The sequence below is a fragment of the Chionomys nivalis genome, chromosome 1, assembly GCF_950005125.1.
Source record: "Chionomys nivalis chromosome 1, mChiNiv1.1, whole genome shotgun sequence".
Lineage (NCBI taxonomy): Eukaryota > Metazoa > Chordata > Mammalia > Rodentia > Cricetidae > Chionomys > Chionomys nivalis.
This window is the reverse complement of record NC_080086.1, coordinates 124,776,475-124,797,904: the sequence shown is the minus strand read 5'-3', so window position 1 is coordinate 124,797,904 and position 21,430 is coordinate 124,776,475. Positions and strand designations below refer to the sequence as shown.

The following is a 21,430-nucleotide window of genomic DNA, read 5'->3' as shown; positions in this document are numbered from 1 at the left end:
ACATTGGATAATGGAAAAGTCTACTGAACTAAATCAACCAGTTTATTTCAAGGATATGCTGACCTCACAATGGAAGCCAGGAGATGTGCTGCGTTGGGGAAGGGGATTTGCTCTTGTCTCCACAGGTGAGGAAAAATTGTGGATACCATCAAAATTAATAAAGGTTCACTTTGATGAAGAGAAGCCACTTGGGAAAGATAAATAACAATTCAATCACATGGATGGTGATCATACTGATGGTAAGTAATACAGATAGGTTGGGGGCAGGGTTCTCTTCTTATCTCCACAGGAAAATACCCATCTTCAAAGAATTTAAGGGACCCTGAATATTTAATTACTGATGGAGGGACATGTTCTGTAAGTATTAATTTTTTTTATATATATGTCTTAAATTTTCTTTGCCTTTCCTCATATCTGTGTCTTTCTTTATATGTCAGTATATGTCCTTGCTGTTAATGTTTAATTTTTCCATAACAAGCAACAAATTTTCCTACAGTAATCTTTGAAGTTTCCAGGATGAAGATGGGGCCTCACGACATCAACTCAATCTGGTTTTTATGACGTCATGAATTTTTTTTTTAAAGCGCTAATATTAGACCTGTTTTTTGGTACTAACTACACAAGACAATTTCGAATGGTGCACATTTTTGACAACACTCTGGCTGGACCTTCTCAAAACGCTCAGAGACTAGTTACAATTTTCTTAGGTCAAAGGTTAAATTGGGAATTTTAGCATCATTTGCTTTCACAGGACCCCCTAAGAAGAACGTTGCCCCCTTGTCAGCTAGAAGCAATCTTAGAGGACGACATCCCCTCTCCCAACAGAGTTTGCCCTCAGGGTTAGGGACATCTTTTAGTGGTTGGTTGGTTTAGGGTTGAGGGGATGGGGTGATATTTTATGGAATTAGGGGTATTTTCAAAAGAAAAAAAAAGAAGGGGGATTCACTGGTTTTATGGAATGATTGGTATTTGTGTATTGATACATCTACCATATTACAATGTACATTTCTACCTCTGATACTATTTATATAATGACATTGTTTACAGTTGAAGATCATTGTCTTCTTATATTGCACAGTTGTTTATTCTTTTAGTCTTCAAGTTAGATAGGTATTGAGAATTATATGTTTGTCATATTTATTTTTAGGTTAATCAGGTCTTTTAGATACATAAAGATTATATTTAGTATAGATAGTATGATCTTCAGCCTCTTCGAAGAGCTGTAGAAATGGCCTTTAATCTAACCTAAAATTCTGTGCCAACGAGACACAATTACTCCTGGCAACGCCACTCTAATCCCGAGAGAATGTTGAGCACCAAAGACACTCTACTGGGAGCTTGTCTTCTTGGCAGAACTGGCCTTTGGGTTAAGAAAAGCCCATACCTCAACTTCTGACAAAGATACAGAATATCCCTAAGTGAATGAAACAGGATTGTCTTATCCTGCCAAGACAGGGTAGGATAGTTCTAAGAATGGTATGTCAGTTATGTTAGGCCTTAGCCAAAGTTGGTTGACTCAACTTTGCAAACGAGACTTTGGGTGATTGCCCAGGTAGTCAGTTGTCTCTGTCAATTGTTACACATTTTGGATATCTCTCGTTTGTTAAGTAATATTTATTCCCTTCTCAGATCTTTGACGGAGTTGAAGATTATATAATTGTAGTTACTCTCTATGTTATTTAGACTCCTTGAGATAGAATGTTTAGCAAAACTTTTGTTCTCAATATTGTTTGTTATATTTATTATTTGTTATTATTGTATATAGTTGTATTTGGTTTGGTTCTGTCTTATTTAGCCAAAAGGGGGAGATGTAGAGATAAGCCCCACCCATTGGGGGCATGTTCGCCTCGGGCTAATGTTTACTGATAAATCTGCCGGTTGTGATCCCAGCAGCCCTTTTTTTTTCTGCTTTCCTGTTCTCCATGGGAACCTGTGGTCCTGTAAGTCTATTTCCCCATTAAAGCTGTATATATTTTTATAATCTGTCTGCTTTCATTTACGTCGTTACAGGTAAGGGTATTCTGATTTCTCTTGATTTTGCAACTTGTGGTGTTTTGCCAGTGGCAGAACGGGAAAACTTAGTCGAGACTGGCCATTCCACCTCCTTCCAGGGTACAGAGGGAAGTACTCACCAGCACTGACAGTGATCGCTTCGATGAACTGCTCCCTCCAGCTGTTTGTCCCCACCACGAGGGCCAGGTTCGTCTTCTTAATGAGTTTGTCCACAGTGCTCTAGAAAGAGGCAAAGGCATAAAGACAATAACTTCTGGGTTGTGAAGGCCTCATGAAATCTAAAACCTTGTTTGGAAGCCTCAGGGTTATATAAAGGGATAGCAGATGTCAATCTCAGAAGAAATTTATCCATAGCAAACACTGTTCCCATTATGCAAACAGTCATGGTCTTTGGAAGAACTCTGAAATGGGAACTTCTGCTCAGAGAAGTCTAGCCTCCTTTACAGCCTAGTGACCAATCAGGAGCACCTCCAGCGTTTCCAACAGCAGCTGTTTGAAAGGTCACCTGCACCCCTCAACAGCGCGGCCAACTTGATTCCCTTTGGCTTATCTGTCGCAGGCTGTCTGCGAGTGAATCAATATTGGCCCTGTCCAGTATTTAGTGTCTGTGACTGCCTGGAAGTGACAGATCTGAGATGGAAGACATCTTGCTATATTTTTGTCGCAAAATGAAGCCAGGTAGCCGGGTTTAAGGTTGCTTGCTGTATGATCAACAACAAATAGATGATTTGGTGGGGGTGTTGGGGGTGCAGAGAGGTCACTGGATTTTTCAGCTTGCTAATATCCAGGCCATTCTATTATCACTCAACTGCTGTTACATCAGGAGCACGTTAGACAAGCGAAAGTCAACACCTGTGGCTAAGGACACGCTGCGAATAACCTTCACCACATTTCCATACTTTAAGAGCACTGAGGTGCCTGCCCCTTCTTTTACTTTAGAACTTATTGGGCAATTAGTTTTTGTGCAATGAGCACTCTCCAACTTTCTAATTGGTTAAGAAAACAACGGGGCTTGCCAAGCGCTCACAAGGAAACTAAGTAAGCCATACAGTCAAAGCGCTACCACAAATCATGGCAACTACAGGGAAAAGGGACATTTCCAGGGCAACGAGGCTACACCTCCCAGGGAAACTACTGCACCAACTAGTCTACCAAACCCCCACACTTACTGTCAGAGCATCCTCGAATTTCCACTAATCGCAAAGAGGCAGAAAACACACATTATTTGCCTTAGGGAATGACTTATATGTGTTCAACGCAGGATACTAAACTATGGTTTGAGGGAGCTGACAATATTGGCAGAGCATGTTAGTTCTAAATGTGTCATTGGAAGTGATTTGCAACACTGAGAAGAAATGACACACGGAAGGACCCATCTCCAACTAGCGCTCTCTGTATCTGCAACGTTATTGGTGGCCAGCTAATATGTCCTTGGGTTGGGGAGGGGGCTGACCTCACAGCTTCTTGTCTGGTATCCAGAACTGCTAGTGCCCCTGATAAGAGTTTGAATCATTGCTCTTGGGAATGATAAATTGAAACACACAGCAGGCATCTGTCTTTTCTCTCTCAACTCAGGCACATCTCACCCAGTACTCTGAGCATCATGGCTGATGCCAATTCAAAGGGCTGTGTGGAATGTAAGAATAAATGAGCTCAGTTTTTCTCCTACATGGAGTGGAAACTTGGAGCCTGTCTCTCTAAGGGGGAGAGAACACACTGTGCCGTAGCCATGTCCGAGAACCCCCTCATCTGAGAGATAAGCAGGTGAGCATTGCTCCAGCAGAGGAACACGGACTTCCCCATAAAACGACTGCTCAAGATCAAACTTTTAAGGGGAACTAAACTTAACCTTTATTGATGTGGAAAACCCCAAGTATATATTAAAATGTAGTAAACATGATCCAGAGAGGCAGAGCCAAAATTTTTCCAAGTGCTGTGCAGTTTGATTCCTTCATCTATGTGAGAAAGGAGAGTAAATCTAGATAGATTAAAGTTCAGACATTACTCTATATTCACCTGGAGAGAGACACTCAAGATGTATGAGCGTCTCACCCTTGAGAGTGGGCATTAGTAAAGCCACCGCCTTAGCATGGTGGGTGAGAAGGCAGGGGTGGGAGGGAGGGTGACGACACATGCTGTCCAGATCATGCTTTTCTAGAGCTTTGGAAAAGTTCTCAAGTAACATTCTAGAAAAACACAATTCATAAGTGAAGAAAGCCAATGGTGACATTACTGCCCTTGAAAAATGTGCCCCCAAGATGCCCTTTAGGTGTTAAAGTTAACGATGACTGTGTTTATGAACTTGAGATGGAAGTCAAATTTATTCTAAAGAATTAAAAAAAAAAAACCTCAGTAAAGTGGACTTATATAAAGAAGCTGCAGTACTTTCTAAAGAATCTATTAGCATTGCTCGTTCCATGGCTCTTTCCTCTAAGGCAGAGAGCACACAATGTGTATAAAAAGTGCGGGAGTGAATTAGTTCCAGAAACGGCAGTCTCCGCTGTGACAGGTGAGACCGAACCATTTGAATCCCACTGAGAAAAGTTGCGGGAGGAAGAGAAAAGCTGGACATGCGTGGACACCGAGTAATGGAGTGGGCTATAGAAACCGACAGACAGAGATTCGTGGAGATCACATGAGCATAGGATGCTCCCTCCAAGTGCTCAGAGATCACATGAGCATGCACATGCTCCCTCCATGCGCTCAGAGATCACATGAGCATACGATGCTCCCTCCATGTGCTCAGAGATCACATGAGCATAGGATGCTCCCTCCATGTGCTCAGAAATCACATGAGCATACGCATTCTCCCTCCATGTCCTCCGCAGCCAGGCTCATGACTATGCCATGCTGGGCTTGGCAGTGGGCTCAGTCCTGAAGTCTTCATTCCACTGTTGACTCCAAGAAACAGATAGGTTCTCAGTGGTTGGAAGAGGGTTTTAAAAAATTCCATTTTAATTGCAAAGACACCTTCTTAATTACTACCCATCAAGCAACTCAATCTGAGGATTAAATTTAATGAATCAACAAAGGAAGAGTTAATTAGTACTAAAGGTCCACGTAGGCTTCTATATGAGCCTGGTTATTATTTTTTTTTTTTTTGTTTGAATAGGCACCATCTTCTTTTGAAAAACAAGGAAAGAAAATATTGTTCTGTTCCACGTTTGTAATTCTGGATGTTATTAGAAGAGATACACAGTCTCTTATCCCATTGTACAACTAAAGTTGGCTGCACCTCAAGTTTTCTTAGATATGAAGGATCTGGTTAGGAAAAGCTATGTGTGGAGGCTGGGGCAGAACAGTGGGCTAGGAGGGACAGACAGGTTTCATCCTCGAATCTGAAGCCCATCCCCATATATTTAACTTTTAAAGGAAAGACTTCCATGACCTGGGAAATTTTAAATCTTGACTGAGGATGTAGCTCAGTAGTGTAGTGCTTGCCTGACATACTGGAATCCCTGGGTTCAATATAGAGAATCACACCAAGAAGAGAAAGAGAGATGGAGGAGGAAGAGAAGGGGAGGGAAGGAGGGAGGGAGAGAGGGAGGGAGGGAGGAAGGGAGGGAGGGAGGGAGGGAGGGAGGGAGGGAGGGAGGGAGGGAGGGAGGGAGGGAGGGAGGGAGGGAGAGAGAGTATTGGAGAATCCAGTCTCATCAGCTCACGAATAAACTGTATAGTTGCAGACACTGTCTCTGGTGGGCAGTGCCAAAGAGCATTCTCAGGTCCAAACAGCTAAGCTATAAATGACCATTCTCCAAAACCACAGCCTTTGAATTTCCACACCACAAATCCTGATAGATTCATCAGACTTTTTCTAACGCATGAGAATCTCTCATTTTTTTTTTTTTTTTTTTTTTGTCTCCTTTGAGACAAAGCCCTCCTTTCAAGGGACAGTTCTGTCTCCGTCACAGTGCATGTCACCTGCTGTGGCTATGATGCTGTTTACTGTACAGGATTTCTTGGTTCTCTGCTAACTCCACATTTTCAAATTGGATCTGACAGCCTTTTAGGGAATGAGCCTGTACATGAAATCACATTTTCCGGTGTCCCCAGAAGGCTCTTAGAGCACAGACCACACCGAACCACCTTGAGCAAGTTGATGGGGCAGGCAGTGTTGACAGGCTTACCTTGAATTCGTAAGACTCTTCAATGATCACCTCCAGCTTGGTATGCTCTCCCAAGATGGGGCGCCCCATTTCTGCAATGCGCCTCTCCTCTTCCTCTTTGCTAGTCAGTGGCTGCTTGTCATCATACTCGTCTGGGAAAGGGAAGGCAAGAGTGTGAACAACGTGCTCCTTCAGATTTGCAAGTCCCAGGATCCTGCTATAAGAAAAGCAGGGAGGAAGGATGCCCTAAGGACCAACTAAAAGTCTCTTGGGTGAGATAGGGAGGGTGAAGGACAAGGGGGTGGAGCTTGGTCTATGGGGCAGCGCCACACTGAAGCAGCAGAGGATTGAAATATAGTTCAGTCTCATCTCATGTGAAAGCACGGGTGGGGAAAAGCCATGTTCAGGGCATGTCACTGAGAAGGACCCTGCTGCATATTGTTTGTGCCAAGGGAATCACCTAGCTGTTTTCTGTGAAGCTGGCCAGTTTGGTGTTCTGCACACATTTTTTCCAACACGTGACTAAAGGGAAACACAATTAAAAGTCTTAAAGTAACCCTGAGGGAAGTGAGAGTTTGGTCCTTTCCTTTCCTCTTTCTAGATGCATCAGAAAATGCCTCAGGGCCAAAGAGACATGGGAAGGATATTCTGATCTCCTTTGTAGCTTCATGCTTGTCAAGAGTCCCTGAAACAGGTTCAGCTCTGAAACATCCATTTTACATTTCCTTGAGATGGCTGGGCCCCAGTGCGTCCTCTCGGGTGCAAAGGTGAAATGTATTAGGAAAGCTTTGACCATGTTAATCTTAAAGCAAACAGAGAGGGCAAGGGTGAGGCCATTGGGGAGCTAATAGTCACTCTGTGGGAATGATTACTTCCAGAAGCACCAAGTAAGCTCTCATTCTAAGAGAGGCAGGGGGTGGAGGGTTCTCAGGAAAGAGTCTGTTGATGATGAGGAGCTCACACTTGTCTCTCTCTGCATGGTAGTCATTGGGATAAATCCCAGACTGACAAGGCCAAGCATCTGTGGAGGGCAAACACTTGTAATCACCCTTGACCTTCAGGTCCAGGATGCTGGGAAATGATAGGCTACTTCCTCAGAGCCCAGAGAAGCACTCATATCCAGGGAGGCAGAGGTGTTGCTATGGAAAAACCTCCACTCTGAGGCTCTCGCCTCCAGGATATCTGGGCAATTGCCTGTAAGTGGAGTCTGTTGTCTGAGTCATCCAGACGGGGAAGGGCTGACCTTTTTGTTCAGGCGTCCTGACCTGCCTTTTGCATTTAGACATCAGTATCAGCAGGGGTTCGTACCTTCGATTTCCTGCAGAGACAGCTTCCCTTCTGCTCTGGGATCCTGCGGCTATAGTTGGTTCTATTTATTGATCTAGCAATGGTTTCAAGGGATGATTTTTGGCTAGCAGTCTACTGTGAGGACTGGGGTTGGGGGATAAAGAGGCTGGAAGTATAGCTAGCACCTTTGATTTCATGTGTCAGAAGGAATGGATGGCAGAAGCAGAACGCAGCTGCTAACACATTCTTTAGCATGCACTTAGTAATATATTCTAAAATAATGCATTTAAAATCCCCAGTGGTCTTTAATCTCACCAAATCAAAGGGAAACGAAAATGAGTTATTTGGCCTGTTGAGAAGCTGTTGAATAGGAGCAAAGGCAAAGCAGATAGAAAAGGAGATTAATTTTAAGAGTGGCAAGGGGTTTTATACAAGGATTGGGAAGCTATAAATCAAGGAGAGGCAAGGGGTAGAGTCTCCAAGACTGCCTTCTGAAATCCTGTGTTTTTCAGTCAAGGGGTTGGTGGCCATGTGTGAAGTCAGTTTACCTAGTGTTCAAATCAGTCATAGCTTGGTTCTTCACTGCTTTTTGATCATTGGGTCCATGACAATGTCACTGGCTGTTCAGGTTGATTTTATTTGTGCCTTTGTCCAACTCTCTGCCATACCCTGAATAATAAATGACTTCCCCCAAGAGAAATATTGCCACTTAGATATCTATTTGAAGTGCAAAGCTATGTTTGGGAGAATATTTATTATGGCCATCACTTCTGTGGTGTACTTAGAAACGATAAGTTGTTTTGAATGGGGCTCAAGGTAATTAGGTAGAAAACATATAGTGGTTAGGGAGAAAATATCATGTACTGGGATTGTTCATGGAAACATCTCACAGAATGAAGCAGATCCAGAAAATGGTGAAAAATAATATGGGTATGGCAGTGAATGAAATTGAATCCATCCTATGAATGGAAAGGTGCCCCCCAAATCCTTCAGTCTTTCTGGTCAGCAACAAGTACATGGTTTGACACTCCCAAGTCTATAACTGCTTCCCAACATCTGGCTTTCTTTCGTTTAAGATAAAATAGTTTATAGGTGCAAAATGCTTGACTAGCCAGAATTTAATGGCATTCTCTTCATTGTAAAAATAATTAGCTTATTTTCCACTTATGACAAAAAATCTTACTAGTTTTTTTTTTTTTTCCCTTGGATTTTCGAGACAGGGTTTCTCCATAGCTTTTTTTGGTTCCTGTCCTGGAACTAGCTCTTGTAGACCAGGCTGGCCTCGAACTCACAGAGATCTGCCTGCCTCTGCCTCCCGAGTGCTGGGATTAAAGGCGTGCACCACCATTGCCCGGCTTACTATATTTTTTTAATTAAGTAAAAGACAAGGTAATTTTAAAAAGATCACTGGATGTACATTATAATTTGGTTAGTATTTAACCTTCACAAAAATCTCATAAGAAGCTGAAATGTGAACATCTTGTCTAAACAGGTTTGATCTTCACATAAAGAAGCGGTAGGGAGCTTGTTTCTACTTCTTGCTAAATTCTCTTTCCAAAGCATAGGCTTACCCATCATGCAATTACCAAGAAATGCTCCTACACCTTCATTTACTTATATTTAAGGCCCTTCTTCCATTAGTATGCCAACTAACAACTGGGATTTAGTAAAATAACTCAATTCTTTAATATCTACTGTGTGTTGAATGGTTTCATGTGGCTTTGGGATTATTTTAAATTATCTTTACATACACATACCTAGTCTGTAGGCTTGCAGAGCTAGGGTATGCCTCAGCACTTTTTAGGTTGTCTTTGCTTATGTCTAGTACAATGTATGGAATGCTGAAAAATTACTCAAGTATTTGTTATGAGATTCTTCAAGTTATTTTTCATCTGCTCATTTTTTAAAATAAAAAGACCATCCATTATTTAAACACGTTATTGTCCTCTTAGAATATATCAGCACAGACACAGTCCTCCTCTTTCTTCAGCTATCTTCCAGAAACTTCTGGTTTAGTGGGAAAAGAGGCATATGAATGAAGAACCGGAATCAGTGTGGGGGTGACTGAGGGATCAGTGTGGGAAAAATTTTTCTTTCTGCCTATCGAAGTCATGGAAAGTATCAGGACAGAGGATTAATCTGAAGCTATCTTTGAAGCATGTAGAGAACTTTCCAGGTGATTATGATGGCAAGGATGACTAGGAGGTGCAGAGATGAGTGGTCATAGTTTGGACATGGACACAGCCTCATGGAAAGGTCAGGGCTATTTTCATTTGATGAGTAATATGTACATCTAAGAGATTGTTACAGTTGTGTAGTTGAGAGGTGGCAAGTGGATAAATCCTATGGCTGATCTACAACAGTACTGATATATTAGCAGTTAGGATGATGTAGGGTTGGTTTTTTAATTTTTTGAGACAGGGTTTCTTCGTAGCTTTGGCCTGTCCTAGAACTCACTCTGTAGACCAGGCTGGCCTTGAAATCACAGAGATCTGCCTGCCTTTGCCTCCCAAATGCTAGAATGAAAGGTGTGTGCCACCACCACCTAGTCGATGTAGAGTTTTATGGTGACAAAGAAAAGAGCTGAACCCTTTTTCCCCCAGTGTTCTCCTTAGGTGTGGCTTTATTAAATAGGGAAATGGTTAACACCATTTTTTTGGCATTGATTACTATATTTGTTTCTTTTTCTCTTTTGACAAATGGATCAAAGCAGATTACTTCTTTGTAGCCTAGGTCACTTTATTTCCTTGCATATATAGAGTGACAACACAATGGAGTCTGAGTTCCATTTCTTAGAGCAAATTAATTCTCTGTGTGCAGCTCTGGGTCTCTGTCTCTCTTGATGCACATGTGTATACTGGTAAAGCTCACCAATTGTTGACCCTGTGCATTATCAGCAACTATGATGGCTACATGCTGGTGTTGCATGGACACAGAGGTCCCTGGGATAAAATCACCAGGGTGGGGTTATTGTTCTTTACAGTGATTGATGTCTATAAACAACAAAAAATCATTAGCTTTAGGTATGTGAGTTCTCGAAGTAGATGGAATTTTGTAAAACTGCTTCTAATGCTTCCTGGTTGAGGCTGGACCTTGAAGTAGCATCGTAGTGATGAAGGGGGGAGGGGAGATACTCCTTTTAGAGGGCACTCTCACCCACATTGCCCGTTCGGTGCAGAGGTCTGTCAAGGCGCCAGTGTCATAGTTGTCTTTTTGTTGTCACTTTGTCTTAGTACCAGAAAACAACATGGACCTTAGAAAGTGGGGGAAAGGCTGGTGATGGGCAAACCTCCTCAGGACTATTTTGATAACAGGCCACTTGACAATGTTTCAGCCCCAGGTGGCCTCTCTGATTAGAACCCAGGAAGATTTTTATTTTTAGGAATCTTTTAGGAGGAAACTTGGTAGCGGGAGCTGAGAATTGTGATTGTTGGGTGAAGGTATGGTTTGTGAGGGTGAGGGGGACCCTCAGGGTCAGGCAGAAGTACTTCCACCACGAGGTCAGTGATGGGCAGCAGTGATGACTGAAGGAGGAAGTACTATTGTCCTCAGCAACTGACTCCACACCAGGAGCTGACTAGTACACTGTGAAGCCTCACAGAACCAGGGGGGTGAGGGGGCTGTGTGATCCTTGGGTGGCCCTGTCAGCATTCCTTTGTTTTTTTTGTACACCAGGAAAGGCACAATTCTGGTGGAAAACACACCCGTTTTGGTTGTGCTTTTTTTTTTTGTTTTTTTTTAAAGAATTTTCATTACACTTAGATATAAAACTTATATGTAAAAGAGTTATTTGCAAGAAATTTGAAACATATTAAAATCTGAGAGAAAGAAGGCATTGGATCAACCTCTCTGTAGGTCCATATAATCTCTCCCTACTGCCCTTGATTCTTGATCACTCACAGTATCCCAGCTGTCAGAGGAGTCACTCATCAATCGGCATTATCTCAGAAGACCCAGGGAATGCCATCTATGATTCTAATAAAGCATATACCTGAAGGCTGTGGCTCTCAAGGGCCACAGTAAAACGAGTACCTGAAAGGCTGATTACAGTGGAGGGAAGCAGATGGTCTCTAGCTTGAACCTTCCTGAAGAGAGGCTGGCCTAGCAAAAGGACAGGCAGAAAATCAGCAGGATGGATCACATTGCTTAGCTCTCAGTGCCTTTTGAAATTAGTAAGCAAAACCAGCACCTAGACGCACACACTGCAAGCCATGTTAGTGTAGCTGGTTACAGGTCACCCCCTGTAGGCCACAAGGGGGAGTTCTGGTGGTTACCAATAGAGATTGCCACCCACAAATGGGAGGTAAATGGTCCATAAGACAAACCCAATCATGCTTGATTAAGTTTGGTGGATGAGATAACGAATCTCTTTCCTTGGGGTGAGAGGTACAATCAGTATAGCAAGTGTTTGAAATGGATGAGCCAGGTCCTTCAATAACTGGTTCCAGAGGCATCATAAAACAACAGAAAGCACTTGGCATAATGACTTGTGTTCTAATTTTTGAAGCCAATTGGTGCCATCTGTATAGTAGGCCATCTTTTCTATTTTCCCACATATAAATGCAGGTAGTATCTACTCCATTTATGTCACACATTTCTTTGAAGTTCAGGGAATACAGAACCCTTATGAAGGTGCTCACTACATCCATTTCCTGTGCAGACTGGAAAGCATCCTGTATGTTTCCATGGAATAAGGACAAGTCATTATTCCCCAGCAGATCCATTAACCAGGCCGCAGAGTTTCACTGTTCTTGTCCAAGTGGTTGCAAGGTCCGCCTTGTCTTCATCTACAAAGAGCTGCCGAGAATGAAACTGAGAATCTGGAGACCTGGACTCGGGGCCAGCCCTGCCACTTGTTTTCTGCTTAAATATGGGCAAGGGATTCTGTCTCTTGGAGATGCAGCTTTCTCGGTTGTAAAAATGAGGCAACTGATGGAGGGGCTCTACCCCTTTAATCCCCCATACGTTGGAGCGGTGGAAGTGTTCTCAAGTTTCAGCAGTCTCGAAGTTTGGCCCATTTAAATAAACATGCATCTGAAGTCTGTTACAAGACCCCAGAATGATCAGAAAAGCAATATTAAGGACATATATTGAGTGCCATAAAATTTTAGGGAGAGCTAAAGCTGCAAGTCTTAGAAGTTTTAGGGGAAATACACTTCTCCAGATTTAGTCAGGATACTGAATCTTATTTAAAGTTAACTCTACCCATGTAATCTAATTTTCCCTTTGGGGCATTTTCTTTTACTATATAATGATGGCTCTATGAGATATAGTTATATAGACTGATAAAGGGCCCAATGTATAATGTAAAGATAAAGAGAGAAGGAATTGGACCAGCCAAATGACAGGACTAGTGGTGGGATAATCACCAAGGGGCCTTTCCCTCAGAGTCGAAAATGTGGCTGTCAGCATCTTGGATGAGGTATCCAAGGTTAATCTTTTGAACCTTTTTTTTTTTTTTCCTGTAAGTGTGCACAATAAAGTCTAACAGAACGGGGATAAAATAATATTCATTATAAACTCTAATGAGTTATAATGTTATCATAAAACTATAAGTCAGAGGGGCATGAGTTCATAGGTTTAAACACAGGTCATTTGGTAAGACAAGGGCTAGAACAGCAGGTGGAGATTTGCAAATTTCAAAGGCACCTCCAGCGTTCAATGTCTATTACTAACAAGGGCTCAACTATTGGTGTGAGGCTGTGGACCAAATGGATTTTTTTTCATTTCCATATATACTTTTTCTAAATTCCACATCTGTACTCATCCATGCAAGTTCATGTAAAACCTGCAGGCCAAGTCCAAAGGCTACATTAATTCTTCTCTTCCTCCTTGTACCTCAAAGCCTTGACTTCAAAGTTTCAATGTGACTTCAAAGAGAACTCTCTAGGCCTTGTTGCTGATGCTCACTATGCAGACCTAAGTTGCAGAAATTTCTTAGAGGCATCAGTAGCAACTGAACCCTGGTATTTCTGGTTTTATGGGAGAAGGAGAATATGAAATTAGACAGTATCCAGATAAGTAACAATTAGGCTGATGTAGAAATTTCTAGAGAGTTCTGGAATAATCCTCCCATTCTAACTGCATTGATTTATGTATTGGGAGATGTCAACAATGACTTCTTATTTTGGCTAAAGTTCCAACCATAGGAAGGACCCAGGGAACTACTCATATTGTAGAAGCTTTCAGAGAAAGAGATTGTATCATGTTGGATGCAGGATGCAGCCAAGGCAGGAAATGATGATATGAGGGATATGGAAAGCTATGGATAGGATCTGTAAGAAAAGAAAATGAGGATCCTACTGACTGAGATACTGCAAGGGAGGGTGGTTCAAGTGCCATGAAAAGAAAGCCTTAGAAATGAAATCCTCACATGTATAATGCAAGGTGGCCAAAGACATACATGCACTCTGGACTGAAACTGTGTAGAGTCTCACCAGGTTGCATAGAGTGTAAGGAACAGCTATTTGATGTGCTATTTCTAGAGACTATGATTTCTTTAGAAAGACAATCCACAGTGCCATTTTTCTACCATTTTCTGTATATATCTGGACAATTCCTGGAGGGCTGAATCTGGAAAATCTAACTTGGGAGAGGCTCGGCTGAGTCAGATTCAGGGATTTCTGTAAGGAGACTACCCTGTTTAACATTTTAAGTATTTCTAATTTCTGTGTCTCTGAGAGTCTATGAGTGATTCTGTCATTTTCGGGTATCTAGAGATGAGTAGGGGGCAGTCATCCATACAGAACTGCCATACATAGAAAGTTCTGCTCTGGGCAGAGCCACCCTGGCACTCAGTGTCCATGACTTAATACTAACAGAGGTTGATATCAACCCCGAAGCCTATCGCAGTGTCTTCATTACTAGAAATTTTGATAATATTCCCTTCAAATATTTTTTTCTAGTTCTCTGATTTACTATTTGCGCAATACATTGGAAAATTTTGGTATTTGTCTCACATATTGAAAAAGGCCATCTATGTGGGTCACTAGAGACATTTTCAACCTGTAGCTTTGGACAAGTTTGAGCCATTATTGGGTAGTCACCTTTCCCTCTAAATCTGCAGGAACGATCCTGAAAAGTTGAGAAGGTACAGAGGACCGAAAGACGCTGCCCTTAGGAATGATTTCCACCTGTGCACAAGGAACTAGCTTTGGAGATGGCAGAATTTTGAAATTAAAGATTTCAGGCTTTCTCATTGGGATCTTGAATGCTTATGTATGGCTTTGTAAGGCACCTCAAATAGCAGAGAGAGTTCTTGTTACCATGCTATTAATACTAAGCAAAGTGATCAAAGAAGGGCTTGGATTGTTATCCTCTTCTGATGTGGCATCATCTATCTACTTTTAGAATCCTGTTGATCCTGGGCCATGAACTTTGTGTGGTTGTCATATCCACCATCGGGAACCAGCAATCCTGTCTTTCTTATTCTGGTACACTGTGTAGCATCTATCAGAGTATATGGCAAATTCTTGGTGCTATGAGGGTACCTGTAGATTAGTTCCAAAATATGAACAGTTAGAGGCTGTCCCTTTGAGTTTTCTTACAAATAAATATGACACACACACACACACACACACACACACACACACACACACACACACAGGCTGTTGTTAATGTGTAAAATCAACCAAAGGATAGTAAGGGGCACACTTAAATAGTAATTTAGGTTACATTTGGTTTAGTGTTTAGGCTATCTGGGCAAAAGTAAGAACTTTTAAAAGGCATTATCTTACCATACAGGTATTTTCCTTAATTAAAAAGAAATAAAACAAGAAAATAATTTTTTTAAAAATTATATTATGTTGACATTGACAGAAAAACTATAATTAGGTGGTATTAGACTTGAAAAATTCATACCTGTTAATGTGAAGCCACCTAAAAGAGAAAAAAAGAAAAGAAATGTCATAATTTAATTTACATTACAAATAACAAGTACTAGTGACATTATGATGCTTGATAACCCACTTGACTTATGAAAATCTGCCAGATTTATAATTAAGAAGAATATTAAAAGTTCAGTCATACTGAACACATTCTCTCAAGATTATGGAATTTAGTGCATAATTGTAGTTCTTGTGAAATACCCGAGGAATCACTGGCCCTCTAAAATGTCTATATACACTAAATTAAAAATGTGATATGAATGGTTTGGCTTCAACTAAAATGAGGCCAACATTCTTAAACAAAAATCTGGCCAGTCCACAGACAGAGATAATAGTCCAGAGTTACGGTATCATCTCAGAGAAGTGGAATCCAAGCTATAAAAATGGAAAGGAAAAGCAAGAAATGAAATGCTTACCAAACTCACTCAACAACCCAGCTGTGAAGGAAACAGACAGAGACAAACACAGAATAAGAGAACAAATGAATAATGAAAGAGGAATATTAGCAGAAAGAAATCCAGGCAGTTTTTGCTAGAGTGGGGAAAAACATCCCTTAAAAATGTGTGCACCCAACGGAATGCAATGTTGGGGACATTTCCAAGTAAATAACCCCAATAGGAATATTTCTGTGTGATTGAAAAAAAATCACCTTATATTTTTATTATATGTCTCTATGTATCTCATAAGATATTTCTCCCACAGTTGTTAGCAAATAGTGCATAAAAAATCTAGTGGGGATATTGGAGACGGCAATCTTTAACTCGGTTTGGGTTGGGCCTCTTCTAATAAATACTGCCTGAGGACCAATATATCAAATGCTTGGAAGTCGTTAGTGACTAAAGACCTCAATTTCCTCTCAACAGGTAAAAGTCACCAGAAAAATCCTGGAAGATTTTGGCCTGGGTAAAGATCTCTCTGCATATTTTACTTGGAAGATATTTTGACTCCTTCAAAATCGGGTACACTCTTTAAATTCTCAAGTCCTAAGGAGCCCTAAATAGACATTTATTTGTGTGCCTTTGTCAGTAACTTGTACACGTTAATAAGCTGACCTGGATGCTTTCTACTGGACATAGAACTCCAGAGGAGTTGACAGAATGAGAAATGTGGGCCCATCTATAATGTAGCTGTTTAGATTATATTCTTTAAGTACAACTGGGATGATAGCGTTTTATTTTAATAAAAGTTAACCTGCTAAGCAAGTCAAATTAGAGACTTCCAGGATTGTCTACAGGAATATTCCAAGTGCTTGTTTTCAGTCCGGTTTCCCCTGTATATGGTAGTGGATGCAGAAGGAACCTAGGCAAACGATGTCGGTAAGCTTATTCATACAGAGAAAAATTCATTTGGCAGGTATAACACAGGACAGCACCATCAAGGAATTTTAATTTGCTTCTATATGAGGGCATATTTTACTGAAATGACAATCAAAAGAGCTGATACCAAGACACTCCTCCTTGAGATAAAAGGCAGCTCTTTGGAGGCACATGTTCAGAACTAAGTGCTTCTTTCCAGATGCTAACAAGGCATCTTTGATACCATCTTAAGAAGACATAGTTGTTTGGAAGTCTCTTTTCTTTCTGTTTACTGACAATGGGACTTATTAAATGAGTTGCATTAAAATGACTCCCAAGCGATTCTTTTTCCATTACTTCCGTTGCCATTTTGTGCTTAAGTCAAGCATGTTAGAAAAAGAACTTTCTTTTTTCTCAGATGGACTCTGAGGTCAGTGAGTTCTTGGAATGTGAGATTGTATTTCTGCAAATGACAAGCCTACACGGGAATTGGGCATATAGACTGCATTTCTTGACCTACATTTAAAAAATTAAATGAAATTCTCCTTTTGCGTTTGAAATTGAATCTATTAAAAAGTAGGGAATAGTTCGGATCAGAATTAGCTTTTCTTTGTAAATGTTTCTAAAACTGTGAGACCTGACAAAACATAGTTATAAAAATTGTTTTTAACATTTTTGTTAAGAATAACACTGTTCAATTTTTTCTTATTACTATTTATATTAAAATAGTATTAATTCTGTAAGTATCAAAAGATTTTGGAGTATGGGTAGGATTAGTGTAAGTCAGGGTTAAGTGTTTATAAAACTGATTTCATACATATGACTGTGGTCTCATATGTATGGGTCCTTTATTTGTTAGACTTCATTATTATTATTATTGCCACTGAGAGATGATCTTGCTATGTAGTTCAGGCTGCCCTTGAACTTTCCATCTCTCCTCCTTGATTTCCCAAGCACTTGAGTCACAGGCATGTGCCATCATGTCTAGCTTTACGGCTAAGTGATGTATTTGATGATACAGAAGATGTCATATCAAAACAAGTACATTAGCATACTGACAGTGTGAGTCTTAAGGCTCCTTGTCCTTATTAATTGCTTTCTTAAAAGGTGGAGCTGGACAGATTGGCACACACTTCTCAGTACTTTGGAGGTTGAGGCAGGAGGATCAGCTCTAGGCCATCCTCAGCTACATGAGACCTTGTCTCAAAAATAAAAAGACAAAAAGAAAAAAAAAAGCCCTCCCCAAACCAGATTCTCTAAGAAGCCTGATGATTGAATTTTCTGTAATTTCTTATAAGTTACTATTAAATCCATGCACCCTTCATCTGCTACGAACATTCAGGTGGGCTTGCTTTCCCTTCTACTGTCATTGACAAGGTATGTCAGGCTTTATCGCTAGCACTTGAAGGGTGAGTGAACCTTTGTAGCTGCGCCTTTAAGTGGCTCCGAAGTGGCGGAAAGCAGAGGGCATTCTCTTATCTCCTCATTCCTGAATTACAGAAATTCTTCCAGGATTTGTTAATATTTAGCAACTCTGGTGGCAATCAAGGTTAGTCAGTCCTTCCTGGAGAAAATGGGAATCGCTTGGTGAACTTCTAAGGGAAGGGGAATGAACCCGCTAAGCTTAGAGGCAATGGAGTTTAGTACTGGAAGCCGAGGAAGAGGAGAGAGTCAAGTGTGAGAGTAGGGAGACAAGAGAGGGAGAAGAGTACACTTTCTCGCTGGTATGTCTGTGTATACTCTCACACCTTTCATTCCTCTTCTTATCCATTTTGGCTCCTCAAGCACAAGGGAGAAACTGCACTCTTTCTCATATTCCTCACGATCAAATATTCTAATGGTAATGATCTTCCTGTGGGGACACAAGACAAAGGCAAAACAAATGGTTGGAGTCACACACTCATGCTCTAGATGTCCACCAAGCCGAATGTTATGATGTTACGGAGAGAGAACTGGCAGCACATGACCTCCAGGAGTATGTAAAAGGGCATCTTGGGTGCTCTGCACTGGTCTGCCCCTGAGGTTTCTGTGTGAATGGATTGCTTGCATAAATCCATTTGCTTCTTCCACAACTAAGAAAGCTGGCTTAGAATTTGGACATGGCAGAGGATCTGTGCCAATTTCCTCAGCTTTGGAGGCCGGATTGATTTTTGCTCAAAATTAACTTTCAGACTTGCACGGTGCACAGTGGCCATAACTGGCTCATGGAGCTACAGTTCTGGCCAGCTGCTGCCAGCGTGAGCGCTATGCCCTGTTACATGCATGGGGAGGTATGTGTTCATTGTCAGTCATGTTCTGAAGAATGCAGGCGTCCAGGGAGGCACAGGCAGCAGAAGCTGTTGGACTCAGCCCTGGAGCTGCTCCCCCACCTTTCTTCTCACTCATCTCCACCAGGCGGGGCTCTCCAAGCTCAATGAAGAAGGTCTTGTTTTTCTCATACTCCTCATCATCAATTACCTTGACTTCAATTGTTTTGCTGAAACAGAGAAGAACAGAAATTGACGAACAGGGGAAGAGGCATGCAAAGGAACATAGGCAGGAGGAAAGCAAGGTTAGAGAAGTCACCGAGAACATAGTTCCTTGCCGAGGGCCACAGAATTAACTTGGGCAAAGCAGTTGTCAACATTAGTAAGCTTGTTATTGGCATGAGAAAGGAAAGCAGAAAAACAGATTCTAGTAAGAAAAGAAAAAAAATGCTTATTAAAGTATTGAAATCTTGTGTTGTCTAAGCTGTGTCCTGAAAGCCAATGCTTTAGAACAAAGTAATAAATTACAAAAGGGCCAGTGAGAAGCTTCCATGGCTAAGGCACCCAGTCTGGTGACGAGTTCTACCCATGGAAACCACCTGCTAGAAGGAGAGAACTGACTTCAGCAAATTGTCCCCCGACCTTCACCCATTTGCCATGGCAGGTACACCTCCATACATACATATCCACACTCCTCCAGCATACACACAAATAAATAAGGGAATAAACACACGATAAAATATTAACAGACATGTTATCTTAAGTGGTGGGGTAATTTTCCCTTTCTCTGTGTTTTACTTTATTTCCAAGCATTATATTTTAAAAGTTTTTGCTGCGTTTATAACATAATTACAGTATTTTCTGTCTTCCTTTTCTTCCCTCCAGACTCTCCCATATACTCCTCTTTTCTTAAAAAAAAGTCATGGTCTCATTTTCCATGTATAACATGTGATAATATATATATACATATATATACATACATATATTTACATGTATATATGTGTGTATTTTATTGTATACAATATATATTCTTAAATATAGAAAGACAACCTGCTCAATCTGTATAATATTACTTGCACATATAACTTTTCAGGTATGTTCATTTGCTATTAGACAACCAATTGGTGTACTCCCATGTGTAATATTTTATCATTACATTTTATTTTGATTAACACAATATATGTGTAAAAGCATTACAGAGGAGAATAAAATCTCTTCTATCTTTCTCCCTGGTGTCTTAGAATCTAACTTGTTTAAGTTCCTTGGAAGTTGTTCATGTTTTGTTTAGATTCCTAAAGATGGAAGCTACTTCACACAACTGTGTCAAAAGTGTGGTGGCAGGGAGGGGACAACTGCTTATGTAATTATTTTCATCCCGTGCCAAGCTGAATTTCAACTTTCATTAAACTATGTCCTTTATATTTTTTTTTCAGCTTCATAAATACATTGTGGTGTTTCACGGAGAATTATTGCTGCAATCCAGCCTTCAGAAATGTATGTCCTATGGTCCTATGGCTCTGAATGATTGATGAGTAGACAGGACAAGTGCAAATACTATGCAAATCTAAACTTCTGTAATGATACCATACATAACTCTTGATGAATCTGAAAGTAGATTTATTCTAATATTACCTTTTAACTAACAAAGTTTAAGTATGGTATATATTACAATTTACCCAGAGCCTCCTAAATACTGATTTAACAAGATTTTGAAAATAACATTTACTGAGATAATATCTGATTAAAGTTTGTGAAACAATAGGTTTACATAAACAGAAAGTTGTAGTGATATGGAGATTCTTTAATTTTGGTAACATTTTCTGAGTCTTTTAGAAAGAGATGTGTCCATAATCTTGCTTTTAGTTCATTGATGAAATCTGCTAGGTTTCACTTAGGTACAGGCTTTCTAATGATCGTTTGTCCTTTTATCCTAGCACGAAGAAAAGAATAAAGAAATTCTCTGAATTTCCCAGCCCCTTGTTCCAAATGTCTAACTCTTCCTTTGTAGGTTCAACATTGTGAAACAGAGACCAGACCTTGGAGCCTCATATTGTCCTTCCCTTTCCCAGCTACAGAACATGCATGACACTGACATCCCAATTTATCCCTCCCGAGAAGCCAGGGCTCATTTGTGTTCCAAAGACCACGGCAGGTGAACAGCTAGAAATGACTCTTGTTAACAATAATTTCTTTCAGTGTAGATATTAATAAAACTATCAAGAGTATGACAAAGCCCAATGGCATATACACATATACACATAGCTCCTGCCTAATTGTTAGAGCATGTTTCTAGATTCCTCCTATTTAATATATATTACATATTACATATGTGTGTGTGTGTGTGTGTGTGTGTGTGTGTATACAAACCTGGCACTTGAGAAATTCCCAGGAACCCACAGGATGACCCCTGCTAAGACCCTAAGCAATAGTGGAGAGGGTGCCCGAATTGGCCTTGTCTTGTATCAGATAAATGACTATCTTAAACGTCATCATAGAATTTTCATCCAGCAACTGATGGAAGCAGAAGCAGAGACCCATAGCAGAGTACTGGGCTGAGCTCCCAAAGTCCTGTTGAAGAGTGGGAGGAGTGAGAAAAA

General features: G+C 40.8%; 1 protein-coding gene across 8 annotated transcripts in view; it reads right to left on the bottom strand.

Annotated features, from left to right (window-relative positions):
- Window positions 1-21,430, bottom strand: part of Slc8a1 (solute carrier family 8 member A1) — a 369,285-nt gene that overhangs the window by 51,988 nt on the left and 295,867 nt on the right. For 3 of the 8 annotated variants that reach the window (XM_057762222.1, XM_057762235.1, XM_057762229.1), the window contains exons 3-8: window positions 18,957-19,063; window positions 15,709-15,729; window positions 15,267-15,284; window positions 11,439-11,507; window positions 6,141-6,271; window positions 2,133-2,232 (exon numbers count right to left, since the gene is read on the bottom strand). In XM_057762222.1, coding sequence (XP_057618205.1) covers window positions 2,133-2,232; window positions 6,141-6,271; window positions 11,439-11,507; window positions 15,267-15,284; window positions 15,709-15,729; window positions 18,957-19,063 — 446 coding nt within the window. Of the gene's footprint in view, window positions 1-2,132; window positions 2,233-6,140; window positions 6,272-11,438; window positions 11,508-15,266; window positions 15,285-15,708; window positions 15,730-18,335; window positions 18,440-18,956; window positions 19,064-21,430 lie in introns of all 8 variants that reach the window. The other 5 variants (XM_057762248.1, XM_057762258.1, XM_057762242.1 and 2 more) reach the window with 5 other exon arrangements.